Raw genomic sequence first — 19,436 nt, forward strand, 5'->3', positions numbered from 1 at the left:
TGGAATTTCTTTATTAATTATTCCTAACAGGTAGGCTTCTGGTCTTTTACTTATCGATAGTTTTAATATCTTCTTGATTTCTTCATGTATTATTGTCCAAAATGGCCTAATTGTCTCGCACGTCCACCACATACGTATTACTGATCCTATTTCTTTCTTACACCTCCGTAATATTCATTTTGTGCGCTCTTCTGTTATCAGGTTGGTTTTGTCGTAACATGGATGTTATGTGTAGTCACTTGCAAGCGTCTTGTGATTTTTTAAAAAACCATTCTCCTTGGTTTCCAAAGAAAAACACAGGGATGTGGGTCATTTGAGAAGTGAAAGCTCAGCAACCAGAAGTTCATTTTGTCCAACCGCCTGCAATGCAGGAATCTTTTGACCAACAATGCCAGGGATTGGGGGACGGGGAGCAGAGAGGGGGCTCCCAGCTGCTCACACAGCTACTCTTCCTGCTATTTCAGGAAAGCCCAGTCATTCTGCCTACTTGCAGCCCCAGGTTTGTGCGACTGCATTCTACAAATGCATGGCGACATTTTCAGGGAGTAGGAAACAGGGAATGGCAAAGCACATGGGCTTGTCTCACGTTTCCAGAGACTTTCCAAAGACCACTCCCTGTGCATGGGTGAGCGAAACTCCAGAGCAGGTCACTAGAGCAAGCAGCCTCTGTGCCAGTGCTAGATTTGGGAGGTGTGGGGCTGGGGGAGAAAAGTAGGCACAAACAAAAAGTGTTTGGCTGTGATAAGCTTCTAGCAGCTCTGTGCTCTCCTGCACAGCGGTTGTTTATCCCAGCCACTCTGTACTTTTTGAAAACATCCTCACGAAGTTATTCAAGCCATAGCTTCTTATCTGATTCCCCTCCTCATTGGGCTGTTATATAGCTGCTGCTGCTGCTGCTGCTTCCACCCCCAAAAAGAACTCCCCCCCCCCCGACCCAATTTAGTTTTTATTAAAGCCAGAACAAAAAACCCTATTCCATTTTCTCTAAAGTATATGTGATATATAATAGGTCTAATGAGATCAGAGCTCTGCTAGATTGGCTCAAATCTGTTTCTAGTCAACTCTCTGGTCTACCCAATGCCTCCACCTGCTTTCTCAACATCATGAGCAATTTTTAAAACTTTTATCGCGGCCCCTAGTTCTCACCCCCGAATCAAAAACCCTTGAACAATTCAGACTTCCCCAGTGGTCTTATCGTTTGGTCATTTCGCTCGTGCTTTTCTGCTCCCTTTTCTGTACCTACAACACCTTTCTTGAGAAGAGGTGGCCAAAAAACTGCACACAAAATATTCTAAATGCAGCAACACCATACAAGGGCATGACAGTACTGGCTGATTCTCCCACCTCCACTTCCCTCAACAACAACCCCTCCCCCCCCCAAAATGTTTTTATTTCATCCTAATTCTTAGCCCTATTCATCACCACCACAAACTGAATTGATGTTTTCATTTATGTGCTCACTTGATTAGTATTGCACTCCTACATTGTTGGTCATGTGTAAACCCCATGTGTGTGCAAAGCTAGAAAAGAAACAAATGCAACAACATAAGTTGCCCCACCGGGGATTGCCTTGTTTATTTCGCAAATCGATTTGCTGTTTTGTTGCCTAGTAGTTATCCATTCTGACAAAAGCTCTTTGCCGTCTCCTTGAGTTTTCGCTGTGTGGTAAACGCAAGATTTGGGCTAAGTCGGCACCCCTCACTTGGCTGATGTAGTTACGTTGTTAGTATACAGTCTGATTTTACATTCAGTTGTACTTAAATGAAACATTTAATATTTTATTGTATTCTGCTGCTGTTCCTTCTTCTGGGATTGTGTGAACAATGAAGACCGAGTTATGAATAATTTAATTAATCGAAACTTGACTATTTTGGTATCATTGCAAATTTGGCTCCTCACTGCTTACAAGAATATTTGTGAATAATATCAATGGTTATATAACTCACAACTCACTATCCTCCATTGTGAAAACTGTCTATTTGTTCATTCTTGTCCTTTTGCTTCCTATCCAGTGTGGTGTAGTGGTTAAGAGCGGTAGACTTGTAATCTGGGGAACCGGGTTCGTGTCTCCACTCCTCCACATGCAGCTGCTGGGTGACCTTGGGCTAGTCACACTTCTTTGAAGTCTCTCAGCCCCACTCACCTCACAGAGTGTTTGTTGTGGGGGAGGAAGGGAAAGGAGAATGTTAGCCGCTTTGAGACTCCTTAAGGTAGTGGGTGGCGCTGTGGTCTAAACCACAGAGCCTCTTGGGCTTGCCGATCAGAAGGTCGGCAGTTCGAATCCCCACGACGAGGTGAGCTCCTGTTGCTCGGTCCCAGCTCCTGCCCACCTAGCAGTTCGAAAGCACGTCAAAGTGCAAGTAGATAAATAGGTACCGCTCCGGCGGGAAGGTAAACTGCGTTTCTGTGTGCTGCTCTGGTTCGGGTAGTGAAAAGCGGGATATCAAATCCAAACCCTTCTTCTTCTTCTTCTTCTTCTTCTTCTATCCTTTAACATATTTCACTGCCTACCTACAGTTACCCAATGATTGGCTGGAAATTTATAGTTAATTGTATTAAACCATAGCTAGGGATTTCAGGACCAGGGATTGATTATATGTTCATTAACTCAAAACTGTAACAGGGAAACCTGAATGTATGGCAGTCATAGTTGAATAGCCCAATGATATTGTTAAGGCTGAACAAAGCACTTACAGTATTGGCCCAAATATAAGCTGCACTTTTTTTTCCAAATTCTGACTGTGAAAAGTTAAAGTGTGGCTTAAATTTGTAACCTTACAAAAATGGGCTTTTACGATATCGCTGCTGATACAGACATAACGGTAAAATGGAACAAAAAAAATGTTTTATTGCCCATTTGTGAGCTTGAGACTGTTCATTTGCCATTTACGGGTGTGAGTGCCTGCAGAATTGTAGCAATTGAATAGCGATTTGCGATTTGAGCGACTGTACGGTAACTTTTACCTAAAAATTAGGTAACTAATTACCTGGACGTAGTTGGGGCTGTTTTTTTTGGGGGGGGGGCTGTATTTGATTGCTTGTATTTGATTATATGTTGTTCTTATATTCAACAAATAAAATATTCAAAAAAATGGATTCCATGACTTCCGAATAATAATAATAAATAAAAATCTGAAATTAATTATATAAAAAAACTTTTGTAGGCTTGCAAGATCAAGGGCTTAAATTGGCTTGGAGTTACAATTCTACCAACCGCAGCGATTTTCAGCCTGTAACCTAATTTTAAGGGAGAGGCTTATATTCAGGTATTGTCTTTTTCCTCTCCCCCCACCCCTCTGAATTTTAAAGGTGTGGTTTATTTGCGGGTGTGGCTTATATTCAGGCCAATACGGTAAGTCTTTCCTTGACTGCTTTGCAAATTCCAGTGTCAGGGGCTGGGCAGTGGAGGAGGAGTGGTGGAGACTCCCTCCCCATCCTGACCCTTCCAGGGAAGGGGAAGAGAAAGACAGTATAGATTTACAACAGTGGTTTGCGGGAGGTCACAACTCAGGGGCAGATGAGTGGGAAAGTTGGGAAATAATGGGAGAGGAGGAGCAGGCAGAGCCACAGCAGGAGCTGGCTGACATGTTGTCATTGGAAGGATTCCAGACCCTCCATCTCCCAGAACCTGGCAAGCCTTGAAAGGAGGAGAGCAAAGAGCTCAAAGGCAGAGGGCCTGTAGCAGCACCCATAGAGGAGCCTGAGAATGACGAATGAGGAAGTGGGAGAGAAGCGGATGGAGATTCACTCGGGAAGAAGAAGAAGAAGAAGAAGAGTTTGGATTTGATATCCCGCTTTATCACTACCCGAAGTAGTCTCAAAGCGGCTCACATTCTCCTTTCCCTTCCTCCCCCACAGCAAACACTCTGTGAGGTGAGTGGGGCTGGGAGACTTCAAAGAAGTGTAACTGGCCCAAGGTCACCCAGCAGTTGCATGTGGAGGAGCAGAGACACGAACCCGGTTCCCCAGATTACGAGTCTACCGCTCTTAACCACTACACCACACTGGCTCTCCATACAACCCCATTATCCAAGAGGCTGGGTTCTATAGCCTCTCTCTGTAAATACTGAATAAAAAGCGGACGGTAAGAAACTCTTCCTTGTCTTTATGATTTCCTGGGCAAACAGCCAGTAGCCGCTGACAGCAGCCTGACACCCAGTCTAAAATCACTTGCCACCAAAGTTTAACATTACAATTTGGAAGTCAGTCCCGTGGAGTAGGAGATGAAATGTGTTACATTGGGTTGAATGGTGCTTTTGTAAGGACCGATAGTTTTTATAATAAATTTGATTGATGGCTGCTATCAAAGTGCAGAAAGCGAGAGCAGCCATTCTAGGTCTGGTTCCCTAACCTAAAAGAGCAGAGTTCTCGGTCAGGTTTTGCTTTCGCACCACCTCCTTTTGTGTTACTCTTCTAGTTCCTGGTTCCTCCAGCCTAGGAGGGCAGGGTACAAATAAAAATTTGTTGTTGTTGTTGTTGTTTTTGTTGTTAATAGTTCTCTCTGCCAGAGCAAAATGCACAGCTTCTGCAGCGCAGATAGAGTTGGCGAAATCCTGAAAGTTTGCATTTCACCAAATTATTTTATTGAAGGGTGAGTCTCACGCAAAGTCAGCTATTAGTGTGGTGTAGTGGTTAAGAGCGGTGGACTCGTAATCTGGTGAACTGGTTTCGCTTCCCTGCTCCACATGCAGCTGCTGGGTGACCTTGGGCTAGTCACAATTCTTTGAAGTGTCTCAGCCCCACTCACCTCACAGAGTGTTTGTTGTGGGGAAGGAAGGGAAAGGAGATGGTTAGCCGCTTTGAGACTCCTTAAGGTAGTGGGTGGCGCTGTGGTCTAAACCACTGAGCCTCTTGGGCTTGCCGATCAGAAGGTCGGCGGTTCGAATCCCCGCAACGGGGTGAGCTCCTGTTGCTCGGTCCCAGCTCCTGTCCACCTAGCAGTTCAAAAGCAAGTCAAAGTGCAAGTAGATAAACAGGTACCGCTCCGTCGGGAAGGTAAGCAGCATTTCCGTGCACTGCTCTGGTTCGCCAGAAGTGGCTTAGTCATGCTGACCACATGACCCAGAAGCTGTCCATGGACAAACGCCGGCTCCCTCGGCCTATAGAGCGAGATGAGCGCACAACCCCAGAGTCGTCCGCAACTGGACCTCACGGTCAGGGTTACCTTTACCTAAGGTAGTGATAAAGCAGGATATCAAATCCAAACTCTTCTTCTTCTTCTTCTTCCAGGTCTGGAGGTCCAGCTACAAGCTCACTGTCAGACAGTAGCTACCACCAGGCCTCCCTGCCACCCACCCACTTACTTCTGCTCTCAACTACAGTGTTTAATTCTAGAGGGACAATAAGGGGGTGAGGTGCTGCATTCCTCTGCAAAAGATGGCTTGTCTCACTCAGGGCCAGCCCAAGACATTTGGGCACCTGAGGCAAGCCACAGAATGTTTTCCCCCTCCCTGCCAGGGAAGAAGGGGGAGGAAAAATCTACATCAGGAATAAGTGTGTGTGTGCGTGCGTGTGTGTTGAGATTTACACTGGGAACAAAGAGTTGAGTGAAGATCTACATCAGGAACAAGAGGGGGAATCAAATCAACCTTGTTTGATGGTTGAACTGGGAATCAAAGGCCTTGGGGGGTGGGGAAAGGGGCCAGCTCCGAATCGTACCAGGTGGGTGCAGACCCCAGGAGACCCCAGTGGGCATCCCCTGGCATTTTCTCCCTAGTGATGGGAGGAGACCACCAGCCACTCATATTCGCTGAGAGGCTGCTGTCGCATTGCAGGGGGGGGGGGGCTGCTGAGAAGGCAACAGGTCCAGCCTCCAAGGAGCGCGCTTCAGCAGCAGGCAGTGCCTTCCTCGGAGGCCAGATCTGCTACCCGAAGCAGTTGCCTCACAGGCCCTGGGTCTCACTCCCTTGAAACACCAGGATACTGGTGTTCACTGAAAGAAAACGACATGAAAATGATGTATCGGTGGTATTTGACGCCTGTCAAGTTAGCAAAAAATGTATAGAACTAGCTCAAATATTTGCTGGAAATGTAAAGAAAAAGAAGGTTCCCTTTATCGTATGTGGTGGACATGTAAAGTAAGAAAAAATTATGGGAGATGATATATAATGAAATGGAAAAAATGTTTAAAATAACTTTTGCAAAAAAAACCCAGAAGCTTTTTTTATTAGGAATTATAGGTAATGAGATACCAAAGGACCAGAACAGATTGTTTATGTTTATAGAATCATAGAGTTGGAAGAGACCACAAGGGCCATCTAGTCCAACTCCCTGCCAAGCAGGAAACACCATCAAAGCATTCCTGACAGATGGCTGTCAAGCCTCTGCTTAAAGACCTCCAAAGAAGGAGACTCCACCACACTCCTTGGCAGCAAATTCCACTGCCGAACAGCTCTCACTGTCAGGAAGTTCTTCCTAATGTTTAGGTGGAATCTTCTTTCTTGTAGTTTGAATGCATTGCTCCGTGTCCGCTTCTCTGGGGCAGCAGAAAACAACCTTTCACCCTCCTCTATATGACATCCTTTTATATATTTGAACTTGGCTATCATATCACCCCTTAACCTTCTCTTCTCCAGGCTAAACATACCCAGCTCCCTAAGCCGTTCCTCATAAGGCATCGTTTCCAGGCCTTTGACCATTTTGGTTGCCCTCTTATGTATGCAACAACAGCCGCAAGGATGCTACTAGCTCAGAGATGGAAGAAAGAGATAACCCCGACCAGAGAAAAATGGCAAACCAAGTTGATGGACTATGCCGAAATGGCGAAATTAACTGGGTAGCTCAGAAATCAAGAAGACAAGAACTTTAAGTAAGAATGGGAAAAGTTCATAATTTATTTACGAGACCACTGTAAGCAGGTTATTTTAACCACACTTGTAAATTTATGGAAAGTATGGATAATTTAGAAGGATTAAAAATTTGAATAAATACTGATTTGCAGGTGTTATTACTAAGAACCATGGAAGGGATGGGGGGGGACGTCAGGAGATTCAGTGTAATCTCAATATTTGGATTTGGAATTCGTTTTCTGTTACATGCTTATACTTTAAAAAAAAATCAAATAAAAATTGATATTTTTTAAAAAATGAAGTCACTGGTGGCACATGTCATAAACGTAGCCGTCAACCCTCCCTGCTGTTTCCCAATGCTGTAATAAGGGAATTTCCCGCAAAAAAGGGAAAGGTTGACAGCTATGGTCATAAATCAAAAAGGAAAAAAAAGAAACGAAACGAAACACCAGGACACTGGCCTCCTGGGGCACCTCTGATCTCCGCTGGCAAGGCTCTTCTGCATACCTGCCTTGCATCAGCTGTGTTTTGTACTGGATGGCCTGCAAGCCCATCTCTCTTGGCTCCACGATTCTAGGATTGCTGAGGGGAGGGCACAGCTATGGAACCTCACAGTGGCCAATCCATTAACGTCATCGCTCCCTCGTGGGGCACTCAGTTCTCCTGGCCACTTACGTGTGGTCTCATGGAGGGGAGGTGTCTCAATTCGTGGAGATTAGCTGTGGCCCTGAGTGCCCAGTTCTAGGTCAGGACTGCTCAGAGCTTCTAGAGTTTGGGGAGCTGAAAGGCGGGGGACGTCACAGTGACTGAGGGACCCTGACCAAAGGGATTCCCCTGAGGAATAGCAAAGGGGCGACTGGCATGAAGAAGCAGGAGTCTTTGGCCTCTGCGAGGAGGAGGAGGGCAGAACAACATGGGATGAAGCTGGACTGAAGGGTGAGTGGTGAGAAAGTGTCAGGGGGGAAGGAGGAGAGCTTGGGGGGTCACTTTGCGGCTGCCTGGGGGAAGGAGATGGAAATGGGGGTGCCAGGAGACACGAAGCTAGCCAGAGCTGTGGGGATGGTGGGCCATGTGGGGACAGGCTAGGAGGGCCTAGGTATGGAGAGCTGCAAGAAGATGAAGAGGCAGCGAGAGCTCCGGTGCCACGGTCCTTGTGTGTGGGGCTGCCGTGGAGCGCGGTTTTGCTCCCAGGCTGCATGTTCCCAGTGGAGTTGGGGGCTCCTTCCTTGTGGCAGAGGAGGAAGTCGTGGGGGCCAGCGGGGTTCATAGCGTAGAAGGCATTGGCGCCGTCAGGGATCAGTAGCTCTTGAAGGATAAAGAGAGAGCGAGAACGTGAGTGGTGCCAACAATGTTGCCCCCTCCATCCGGGTCCTGTGCACCTCCCTCTCCTCACCTTGGCCATCTCCCAACAGCTGCAGGAGCCGGTAGTTGTGCAGCGAGTGGCCTTCCAAGTTGTGCTTTTGCAGTGCGCGCTGAACGACAGCCGTGGTCTTATCCTGGCTGGTGATCTGCGGGGGAAAGCCATCCGCTTACGAGCCGCAGAAAAGGGCACAGGGGTGGCCCAGCAATGTGGCAACACAATGTAGAATGTGTTCGGAGAGGGCCAGGGGAGAATATTAACACAAGTAGTGCAGATGCCTTCGTACCTAATGCCAGCCAAATCAAAAAAGCGTCGGACTAAACCAGGGGTGGGGTACCTGTGGATTTCTCTGCGTTTGTTGGGCTCCAACACATCAGCCACAGCCACAGGGGCATGAGGTGAGATGAAGCCGTTTGTCATGGGCCAGGAGTCGGCTTCACCTGCTGAGCAGCAGCCTGAAGGAGCAGAAGGCGAAGTTACTCCACCTTCTGCTGATCAGCCTTCTTGCTCCCGATGAGAACCACCTGGTTCCAGCTTTCTTAAGCAGGGTTTCCAACCTCAGGCAGTTGCTGGAAACAACATTTGTCATTCCTGGCCAGATCTTGCTGCTGCTTGCTTCTGATGACCTCGGCTTTCTTGACCCCCGGACCATCTGACTACGTGAACTGAGATACTCCTTGTTATGTATTCAGTGGTCTGTGTTTGCCTGAGCTTGAGTCTGGACTAAGGATTCTGAGCTCCTGATCTCTGATTCGATACATGATGTCCAATCATAGAACATTTCAAGATTTGGGCCTCTGCCATTGGCCCTTGAACTATGAGTCGTGATTCGCAGCTTGGAAGTTTAGACAGCCAATCACGTTGGGAGTGGGAGTGGCCCGGGATTTCAGAAAGGTATATAAGCAGTTGCTTTGCCCCTGTTTCCCAGTTATGTAGTTCAATAAAGGTTCTTGCTGTTATCACTGCGTCCTGCCTCGTGGGAACCCACCTACACTTCACTCTTGACCTTAGGACTGGACTCTGCCTCCAGGCAAATACCCCCCACCCCCGAGACTCAATTGGTTGGCTGGCCGATCCCTCCACTGAGCTCTGCCATGGCTGGCAGCACAGGACTATGACACTGTTTGCCTCAGGTGGTGGATCTGACCCTTGCCCTGCCCCTGCCATTGTGTCGCTACCTGATCCTCTGGGGCTTTGCCCATGCTGCTGAAGCAGTGCTGTTGCCCTCACTGTGCAGGGCCTCGCTCCTCCCCTGCCAAGAAATCTTCACCCCCACATGCGGACATGATGCACACCATCCACTCATGTCCAGATGTCCCTGACGGCTTGCGTCCCTTGTCAACTCACCACAATGCTGCGATAAAGGTTGCCATTGCCATGGACATCATCCATGCTGACGCGGATAATGCGTGACTCTGTCCCTCTTTGCTTGGAGATGGGAGATGGAGGAGGTTGCTCGAGCGGAAGGCAGGGCCTTAGCTGCGATACAGACAGATTCTGGTCAGGAGAAGACGACCAAAAAGGGGACCAGGAGATGAATCTGTGAGTTGTGACTCCCTCGGTCGCTTTCTGTCCTACATTTCCATTAACTCTCTGGCCACCAACACCATCAAAACACCTCGCTCAGAAGTTTCCGCCACTTCACTTGCTGATACAAACGCTGATAATGCGCATCGGTGCTAAATGAAAGCTGGCTCTCCCCTGGGTTGCCAGATGTTGTTGGATGACAACTCCCATCAACCCTGACCTCTAGCTTCTGGGGCCAGGGAAGATGGGAGTTGTAGTGACCGAAGGTGAAAGCATGACTGATCTTCAGGGCCAGCCTATCCAACAATATCAAAATAAGCTCCAAGGGGAAGACTCAAGAATAGAAGCAGACCTCAGAACACTCCAAGCAGCCTTTGGAAGGCACAGCCCATAGAATGATTCCTGCTACTCCCCAGAGGAGGGGGAGACGAGTGGGGGTGATAGGGGCAGTGCTGTCAAGTATCCCGTTTTCCCCGGGAATCTCCCTTATTTCAAGCAGTTTCCCACTGCTATCCCTTATTTTTTATATCCCTTTAATTTCCCGTTTTTTTCAAAGGAAGCAGCTCCTCTCCCACCCCCTGCTGGCCAGGGACTGGGAAGACCTTGCCTCCTTGCAGCCTCAAAGCAAGTGGGAGCCATTTCTTGCGCTTACAGGCGTCGTAGCCCACGGGCAGCGTTTCCAAAATACAGTAAGCCTACTGCGAGCGTTCACACCAGTGCCGCCCACTTTTGCTTCTGGCTCCGCCCACCACTGCCATGTGACTGTCCCCGGGGTAGGTGAGGCTGCTGATCCCTTATTTTCAAATCCGAAACTTGACAGCTATGGATAGGGGACCGTACTGAGGGGAAGAGAGGCAGTAGTGTGTGGAGGAAACAGGATGTCATGGGAGGTGTGCTGTCTTCTGGGTTCCCTCCCTATCTATCTATCTATCTATCTATCTATCTATCTATCTATCTATCTATTAAAATTGTATATCGCCCTTCATCTGAAGATCCGCAGGGCGATTCACAGCATAAAAATACAAAATGAACATGCAAAACAAACCAATATCCTTCCCCCCCAAACACATTGAAAAGGTATTTATTTACAAAATACATATATCTAGAGATCTGCTCTTCCCAGCCGTCAGAAATGAGAATCTCACTATGTCTGTTTAGAGTCTAAACACCCCAGAACCAGCCCCGGAAGTGAAGTACTGTACTAATCAGTGGCTCCATCAAGGGCATTTGATGCAAGCTTGAATACCTACCAAGTGCCCTGGACATCCCATCTTTTGCACGAGAGCCCAGAGGCCATTTTGCGTGCTGCGCTCTCACTCTCCCCCCCCCCTCAAAAAACCACAACACTTTATCCGGGTGAGAGTGAGGCTCTCGTGACTTGCCTGGGAGCACATCCCAGAAGATGCACATCCTAGTTTTGGCTCTCAAAAGTTGGATGGCACGAACTTGCACCAGGATGCATCCCAACATTTTATATTGCTGAAGTGGGGGGTGGAAGAGTGGGACGGAGACTTCCCTAAATATTGTCTTTATTGGTCAATCATACCATTTTTTTCAGCCGCAGGTGTAAAAAATGACTGGTAAATTATTACAGTCATACCTCATGTCGCATCCGCTTCAGGTTGCGTGTTTTCATCTTGCGACCCGCGGCAACCCAGAAGTACTGGAATGGGTTACTTCCGGGTTTCGCTGCTCACGCATGCGCAGAAGCGCCAAATCGCGTCGCGCTCCTGCACAGGCACTGTGCTTCGAGTTGCGGGCTTTTCACGTTACGGACGGGCCTCCGGAACGGATGCAGTCCGTAACACAAGGTACCAATGTACACCATTCTTGTATTGTAATGATAGCTTTTAATATCTATTCCTTTGACGTGTTGCTTTGATAGGCTCATTTTTGGCTAGAAATGAAATCAGCCTACCACACCGATGCCGTCTCTTTGCACTCTTTGTGGCGGCTGCATTATGGATCCCCAAGAGAATTTGCCTTCTGCTGTTGCCCCATGCTGTGCTCCATTATTTCACCACCATCACGGGTACAACTGGCAGTGACACAAGTGCAGGCCTTTTGGGTGTGGGCACCCAGGCCGTGGAGCCCCCTCCCCAAAGAGGCTCTGCTGCCCCCTTCCCAGATGCTCTGTCACGGCTGTTTTATTTTGACTGGCATTTGGTTTATGTTGATTATTTTCTCCCCTTCTGTTTTGTAGCAACATACAGACTCCTGCATTTTATGTTATGCCCTGGATAGCTGTCTCGGTCACATAACGAGATATTCTAAGATTGTGAGTTGTTTCGGGGACCAAAAGAACGGGACAGAAACAGTTTTATAAAGAAAAATAAGCTACCTTGCTAGTGGGGAGTCCCCAAGTTGGTGAACAAGGGGTGCTGGACGTATCTTCAGAGGAAAGGCTGCTGCAGGAGCCCAGCGGTGAGATTCCGGGCTTCTCAGGGCTCAGAGCAGCAGCAGAGGCTTCTGAGCCCAGGAGAAGTCTGCAAAGGAAGAGCAGAGGCAGTGACTCAGGTGTGGCAGCATCATTGTTGGGTAGTGGTTAGTTGTGTATCAGACAAGAGCTCCGGGTTCATCTCCCTACTTCGCCATGATATTCGTTTGGTGACCTTGGGCCAAGCATAGCTTGCCTTGCAAGATTGTTGTAAGGATATATATGGAAGGAAGGAACCATTTACGCCTCCTACAGAACAAATCTCTCTTTTGTCACCAATACACATGAAAATAATAATAATAATACAAATCTTGGGCTGGCATGGACCAGCAGATCCATGCATTGCCATACACTCACGGTGTGGCCTCGGCCATTGCACTGCCTCTCAACTTGAGTGCTCTTGGGAAAAATCAGGTTGCCAACTTTTATTTATTTTTTACTTGTGACTCCTAGGTCATGTGTAGCTATGCAGCGAAGGGGAATTGAGCAGGCAATGCTTTCTCCAACAGCATACCCCTCCAACCTTCCTCAGATGAAAATAGGGACAGTTCTCACTGCCCGCAACAGACAGTTCTCGAACCCCTGTTTTTAGTCATCTCTCCCCCCCCCCCATAGCTGTCAAGTTTCAAATTTGAAAATAAGGGATCAGCAGCCTCACCTATCCCGGGGACAGTCACATGTCAGTGGTGGGCGGAGCCAGAAGCAAACGTGGGCGGAGCAGCAATGTAAACTCCAAACGGGCTCGGGCTCGGAGCGGAGCAAAGAGGAGGGCAGCCAGCAAAGAGGAGGGCAGCCATGTGCTCCACGCAATGGAGCCCCATCGTCTTTTTGTCTGATCCCATCAAAACAGGACAGGAAGCAGCAGCTGCTCAAAGGCAGCCAGGCTCCGCCCACCAGCTAACCCTATTGGCCGGCTGAGGGGCCTGGCGGCAACGGATAGGGGCTGATGCAGGGGGAGGAATACACCCCCCTGTAAGCACGGGAAACGGCTCCCACTTGCTTTGAGGGCTGAGGCTTTTCTCTCCAAGTAGGCGAGGTCTTCCCACCCAGTCCCTGGCCAGCAGGGGAGGAGCTGCTTCCATTAAAAACGGGAAATTTAAGGGAAATAAAAAATAAGGGAGAGCAGCAGGAAACTGCTTGAAATAAGGGAGAATCCCGGGGAAAACGGGATACTTGACAGCACTGCCCCCCCCACCAAAAGCATTTCCTATGAGAAGAAGGGGAAGTGCTATCAATACCACACCAACAGGACACACACCATCTGCTGCCCTTAATCCCTATTTAATTTTAATTTAATTTTATTATTTGGAAGATTTTCAAAAAGAAAATCTAGGATCAAATCAGGAGTCATGATGGCTTTCATAATTATGGGGCTGTCCCTGGAAAATTGGGACACTTGGAGGGTACAGAACAGGGTTGTAGGCCAGGCAAAGATTTGTCTGCCTGACAGCTGTTCAAGACGCAGGAACCTTGTCAGAAAAGCATAGCTACTGTGGGGAAGGAGGTGAACGACCCCTTCCCTTAGGTAAAGCAGTCATTCTTCTAGATCAGGAATGGGGAACCTCAGCCCAGAATGCTGCCAGGGTGGCCCAACTCCCAAAGTGTAATCATGCCAGGGCATGCGATTTTTCGGAGGCAGACCTGCCCCAGTGGAAGGCAATGCCCAATCTCTCCAGCTTCACTTGCTCAGCCTCAAATAAACAGCACAGGTTTCTCCAGGAGGAAAGGGAAGGGAAGCTTGTTCCAAGCATGGCAGGGGAGGAGCAGGGGGCAAGCAAGAGAAAGAGGCAGTGAAGGAACAGCAGGGCCGGCCCGCCCATGAGGCGGATTGAAGCCCCTGCCTCGGGCAGCAGAACCCCATGTGACCCTGGCAAGCGAGGCTTCGGCAGGAGGGAGCACCTTCCCATCTTGCCTCGGGCGGCAAAGCGGGACGGGGCCGTCCCCAAGGAGCAGGTACAGGAAGTGTGCCCCCTGACGGAACCAGAAGGCTGACTTACGAACTGAAGCGCTTGGTCAGGCTGCGATGCAGCTTCGGCGAGTTGGGACAGGAGTCGGCTGGTGGCTCGATCACACGGGAAATCCGGTAGCTGCAGAGGGAGGAGAGAGTAGAAGCATGGGCTCCATCCACACAAGCATGGCCTCCCATTCTTCTCTGTTGGTGTGTCTCTGTTCAACTGTCCCTTCTGACACCCTGCTGCCCTGTAATTTCTCAAAAAGGTGCTTGGCTCTTTCCCTTGGCATCTGCCTTGTGCCACCCTCACAGTTATGCAGCCTGGTTTTTTTGGGGGGGGGGGGACTGCAGGAAGGCCAGGAAAAAAGTTGACTTCCTCCCTTCCTATCATTTTAGCTTCTCTCGGTCCCGCCACCCTCTCAGGCACGCTTGGTGGGGACATGGGAGAGGGCCTTGTCGGTGGTGACTCCTCCAGAGGACTCCCTCCCTGGACTTGCTCCCTCGTTGTCATCCTGTCAACTGGTGAAGACTTTTGGGAGCTGAGTGCTTTTAAGGAAAGGAGTGTTGCCATGCTGTTTATAATTGTAATTATTGGTATGTGGGGTGTGTGTGTGTGTGTAGTTTTTTCTTTGTTCTTAGTGGTTCTTATTTTTATCTGTAAGCTGCCTTGAGTCCCATCAGGGAAACAGGCAGGGCATAAATAAATGCATAATAATAAATGAATAATTAGCTGTGTAGCCCACAGTGTGAACTTTGAACTCTGAAGTGGTACAAGTGATAACACTCCTAACTATAGATTTTCAACAAGAGCCTAGGTGGTATTCACTGTTGGAGTATGTAGCACTTTGCACAACTGGAACAACTTAACACTTGTGCAATGGGACTCAATCCTCCAGAGCAGATGAGCAGGAGGGAAAGAGGGAAAGACTTATTGCAGCTCAAGACCACCCCTCCATACATTAGAATTACATCGCAAATTGGGAGGGTCTGGTAGCAGTGATCTGAGCATCTTGGGCCCTGCCCCCATGTCTCCTCTTGCCCTCCACCAAAAACCCATCAAGTGAAACAAAAGATATTTACATTTCCCTATTTCCCAGCCAAGTTAATCACACCCTTTTGTCTGCGGATGCCAGAGATTATCACTCAGGCAGAGGGCTGCTGAGTAGCTGGAGGGGCAACCCCCCCTTTGTTCCTGAGACAAAGAAATACTTGGTCAGTTGGGAGTCAAAATGGAGTGAGGCCTGTCTTCCTGTGCTGTTTTTCAGACATGTGGCCTTATTTGTTTTGGTACATTAATAACAATTATTATATATAAATAAAATACCTTAAAATTCTTACAACACGCACAAGCAGTAGGCTGCCACCCACTATCAACCATTCTCTTCCTTGGCAGAGAACCCAACACCTTTCCCTACCTCTGCTCCTCAGAGAGCTGCTGATGTTGGCGAAAGGCAAGACGGAAGGATGGGTTTGGGCAAAGATTGTACTCTTGACATGAATCCTGCAGCTGGCAGATCCAGGAGAGGATCACTGCTTCCTGGGGGGGGGGGGAGAGAGAGATAGCAGTGAGGTGGGTGGTGGAACCACATTTTGCAGTCCCTGTCGTTTGAAAGGCAGTGTTCTTCCTCCCCGTCCCACATCCTATCATTCCCCTCCATTCCCAGCTCTGGGCACTGAACTAAGAGATGCAGAATCCCTCCCGCACACCTCCAGCTTTTCCACCTTGGATTTACCTTGCGCCTCTTCTCAAAGTTAATGAGGTTGCTCTGTGGGATTGAAAAATAAGACAGGGATTGTGAGCAACACCAGGAGACACAAACCACGCTGCAGCGCTGTTTGAACCACCCTACACCAGTGGTTTTCAAACAGGGGCACCCTGGGGTGCCTTGAGTGATGGTCAGGGGTGGCCTCTGTCCCTCTTTCCTTCCCTTCCTCCTCTGATGCCCTCTTGTGTCTCAGCCTCCCAATGGCTTGCACAGTTGTTTCTTGCAGCAGCCCTGGCTACAAGCTCCCCAGGCAAATGGTGCCTCTGGGGCCGGCCAGGGGGTGCTTCCCAGGCTCCTGTGGGGCAGTGTGAGGAGGCACCTCTCTTTGGGGCGGGGGGGGGCAGCTCAGAGATTGGGGCGGCAGCAGCGGTTGCCCAGAGGACTCCCAAGGAGAGAGGAGAGGAGGGTGAAGGAACCCTCCCCAAGGGAGGGTGTTTGAAAAAGGGTGAGAGGCTGCCAGCTCTGCAGGCAAGAGGTGACAGAACTGGGCTCCTGAGCCCCACAGGGGCGCCACAAAAATGATGGAGATGGTCAAAGGAGCCGTGGACTCAAAATGGTTGAAAACCTCTGCCCCATGTGGCTGCCGGCATTTAAAAAGCCTGAGTGCTTTTTTGTTTATAGTAAAAAAATAAAAAAGGTGTCGGTACGCACCATGAAGTTGTTACAGTAAGTGTCACACTTTTAATGGGGGGGGGGAGTGCCAGTACTCCCTTACCCTTGAGTACTCCCCCCTAACTGGAAACCCCAAAGGAGGAGACAAGGCTTCATTCATTGACCATACTGAGTTATGTGCAGAGGTGGAGCTAGCTGCTCTGGTACCAGGAGCGGCGCACATGCGGTGAATCCGGGGGCGGGGCTAGCTGCCTGCGGGGGCGGAGCTAGCCACCTGTAGGGGCGGAGCTAGCTGCCCGTTTGGGCAGGGCAAGCGTCCCAGGGGGGTGCCGCAGGGGTGTGTGACAAGCGTCTCAAGGGGGTGGCGCAGCGGTGTCACCCCCCTCAGGGATGACACATGGGGCAAGCCACCCCCACCGCACCCCCTTCCTCCGCCAGCAGTTATGTGACCCCCCCAAACCACCCTGAAGGGTTGATTTGAAACACCTGCCCAACCCAAATGGCCAGGGATCGACAGGAAGTCATTTGCCAAATGATCCTCAGCCACCCTGAAGAGGACAAGGGATGTTCTCGTGCCACTTCTCCTTCCCCAAGATGCTCACCTCCACAAAATCTGGTAGTGCTGTGTCCAGCATGATCAGGTCAGTTAAAAAGGTGCCCAGATATGGGATGGTGGGAGCCTGCAACAAAGCACAATGGGACTCGTGCACTCAGCCCTTTGATTGCCCAGTGCAACACCCTCCCTTGTGAAATTAAAACATTTAGTGACACTTCCTTAGCAGGATATGACCAATATGCAAATGGTATCCAGAATGAAGGAAAGGGGTGCTGTAGTTTTCACTGTTTGTAGGGTTTCCCTTCTTACTAGCAAGTTCACTGCAAGGGATTTCAAAAGAGGCGGATGTGTGCAAATCTCTCTCTCTCTCTCTCTTTGTGTGTGTGTGTGAAAACAAAGCTGAAACGAGATCTCTGCGAAGACTGCTAAATTGGCAGATGTGTGCATTATCAGATATAATGTAAAAATCTCAAATATTTCTAATTGTGGAGGAGAGAATGTTAGGAGCAGTTGCAAAACATTTAGCTGACAACTACTCTTGCTTAAAAAAAATCAAAAAAGCAACATGCGGGTTGTGAACAGCGCGGGTTACGAATGCACAGAACCCGGAAGTACCGGAACGGGTCACTTCTGGGTTTGGTGGTTCACGCATGCGCAGATGCGTCAAATGATGTCACGTGCATGTGCAGAAGCACCGAATCGTGACCCGCGCATGCACAGAAGCAGCGCTGCGGGTTGCGGACTGCTCATGATGCAAACAGGGCTCCGGAACGGATCCCGTTCGCATCCAGAGGTACCACTGTACAGGATACAGAATTATGATATAGCTCAGTTTGTTAGAGAGTGGTGCTGATAATGTCAAGGTTGCAGGTTCAATCCCCATCTGGGACAGCTGCATAGCAGTGAGTTGGACTATAGACGATGCTCAGGGTCCCTTCCAACTCCAGTATTCTAAGAGAAAAAGGAATTCCAAAGGGTAGATGCCGCCACGCTGAAAGACGGATTTCTTGCAGGTGCATAATGAATATTATGTGGCACTCGCAGCACGGCCAGTTCTACAGATCAAAGCAGTCAAGTGGCATATGTGAGAGAAGGTGATTCTCTCAGGTAAAAAAGTTTCCCTTTCTCTTCTATCACACTTCTTCAAAGTCATGTTTGATGACATGTCGTGTGCAGACTTTCATAGAACTGTAAAATCAGAGAATTGTAGATTTGGAAAGGATCATCAAGCCCAACCCCCTGCAATGCAGGAATCTCAACAGGCAGTTCCTGATCCAATTTGACTAATCTTAAGTAGTATTTTCACACAAGAGGGAGAGTGTGGACACTCTGGTGGAAGTAATTCTTTGGTGAGAGTCTGGTTTTCAGGAACTAAAGTGTGAGGGAGGTACATTAAACATGTATTTCTTACCTCCCCTTTATGTTTATTTTGTGGGATGTGATCCATAAGAGGCAGTCAAGTACAACATTCCTTGCAATGCTAGAGAAGACATGCAAGGGAATGTTTGGTCCAGCCAGTCAAAACTTCCTGTTCCTCCTGGCTGGAGCATCCTTCCTTTTGCATGTGATAGATGGTGGGCGTGACCTAACCTGTCCAGGTAAGAAAAGGACGAGTCACGCACCACACCTCCCTCTTTTTGATTTCCTTCTTCGTTTGACCAGCTTATAGCTAGGACTGCTCTGCTAGCTCCCAGCTACCACAAGCACTGGGATTATTCCCCCATATGGGGTAGATCCACATGTACATATTTGTAACTAAGTCTGCCTTCAGGAATCCAACCGTGAACTGGTGTGAGTAAACTTCTTTTATTGACTTTGAAGAAGATTGTCGTGTCTTCATTCTCTTAAGAGGGATTTGAGGGGACTTACTGGGAACGTACAACTCAATCTGAGACAGAGTGAATTGTGTAATAGTGAGAGGCTCACACAAGCCTGCAACCAGCTATCTGCTGTGCATATAAAAGGGGGGGGAGTGTAACTCTGCTACATAAAGGAAGTTGCTAGCGCAAGTTAGGAAGGATATCAATAAACAATATATCTTCTCCTGCCACCCTGAACATTCCCACATATTTCCCTCAGAGTTGTGGGGCGGGGGATGGCTCTCACCACTACCCTGGTCTGAGGCTTCACCTTCGGAGATGCCCCAGCTGGGGGTTGTGTGCTGTTCCATCCATCACTGGAGCCCTGTATACCTCCTTCCTGCAAGAGACACAGAGACAGGCTAAAGGATAAACTCAGCTGATGTCCGAGGTACCTTGATCCAACTGTACAGAACTGACCCTCCTAATAGGGGCTAATCTAAGAACTCAAAAAGGCTTTCAGCAGTTGCATTTCCCCCTCTCGTTGCTGCGGCACCAGAACCAAGAGAGGCTGCACCCAGGGCAATTGTAGCTCACACTGGACAGAGCATAACACTTTCCTTGCTCCAAACATGGTGGC

At 48.8% G+C, this 19,436-nt stretch overlaps 1 protein-coding gene across 1 annotated transcript in view; it reads right to left on the reverse strand.

The window, feature by feature from the left end:
* Positions 1-7,503: 7,503 nt before the first annotated feature.
* The window catches only part of RGL3 (ral guanine nucleotide dissociation stimulator like 3), a 33,651-nt gene continuing 21,718 nt past the window's right edge, over positions 7,504-19,436 (reverse strand). Inside the window, exons 10-18 of the mRNA XM_033173859.1 lie at positions 19,128-19,196; positions 17,044-17,121; positions 15,797-15,829; positions 15,479-15,600; positions 14,110-14,199; positions 12,017-12,161; positions 9,496-9,645; positions 8,182-8,296; positions 7,504-8,093 (exon numbers count right to left, since the gene is read on the reverse strand). Coding sequence (XP_033029750.1) covers positions 7,504-8,093; positions 8,182-8,296; positions 9,496-9,645; positions 12,017-12,161; positions 14,110-14,199; positions 15,479-15,600; positions 15,797-15,829; positions 17,044-17,121; positions 19,128-19,196 — 1,392 coding nt within the window. The remainder of the gene's footprint in view (positions 8,094-8,181; positions 8,297-9,495; positions 9,646-12,016; positions 12,162-14,109; positions 14,200-15,478; positions 15,601-15,796; positions 15,830-17,043; positions 17,122-19,127; positions 19,197-19,436) is intronic.

Source organism: Lacerta agilis, chromosome 16, assembly GCF_009819535.1.
Source record: "Lacerta agilis isolate rLacAgi1 chromosome 16, rLacAgi1.pri, whole genome shotgun sequence".
Lineage (NCBI taxonomy): Eukaryota > Metazoa > Chordata > Lepidosauria > Squamata > Lacertidae > Lacerta > Lacerta agilis.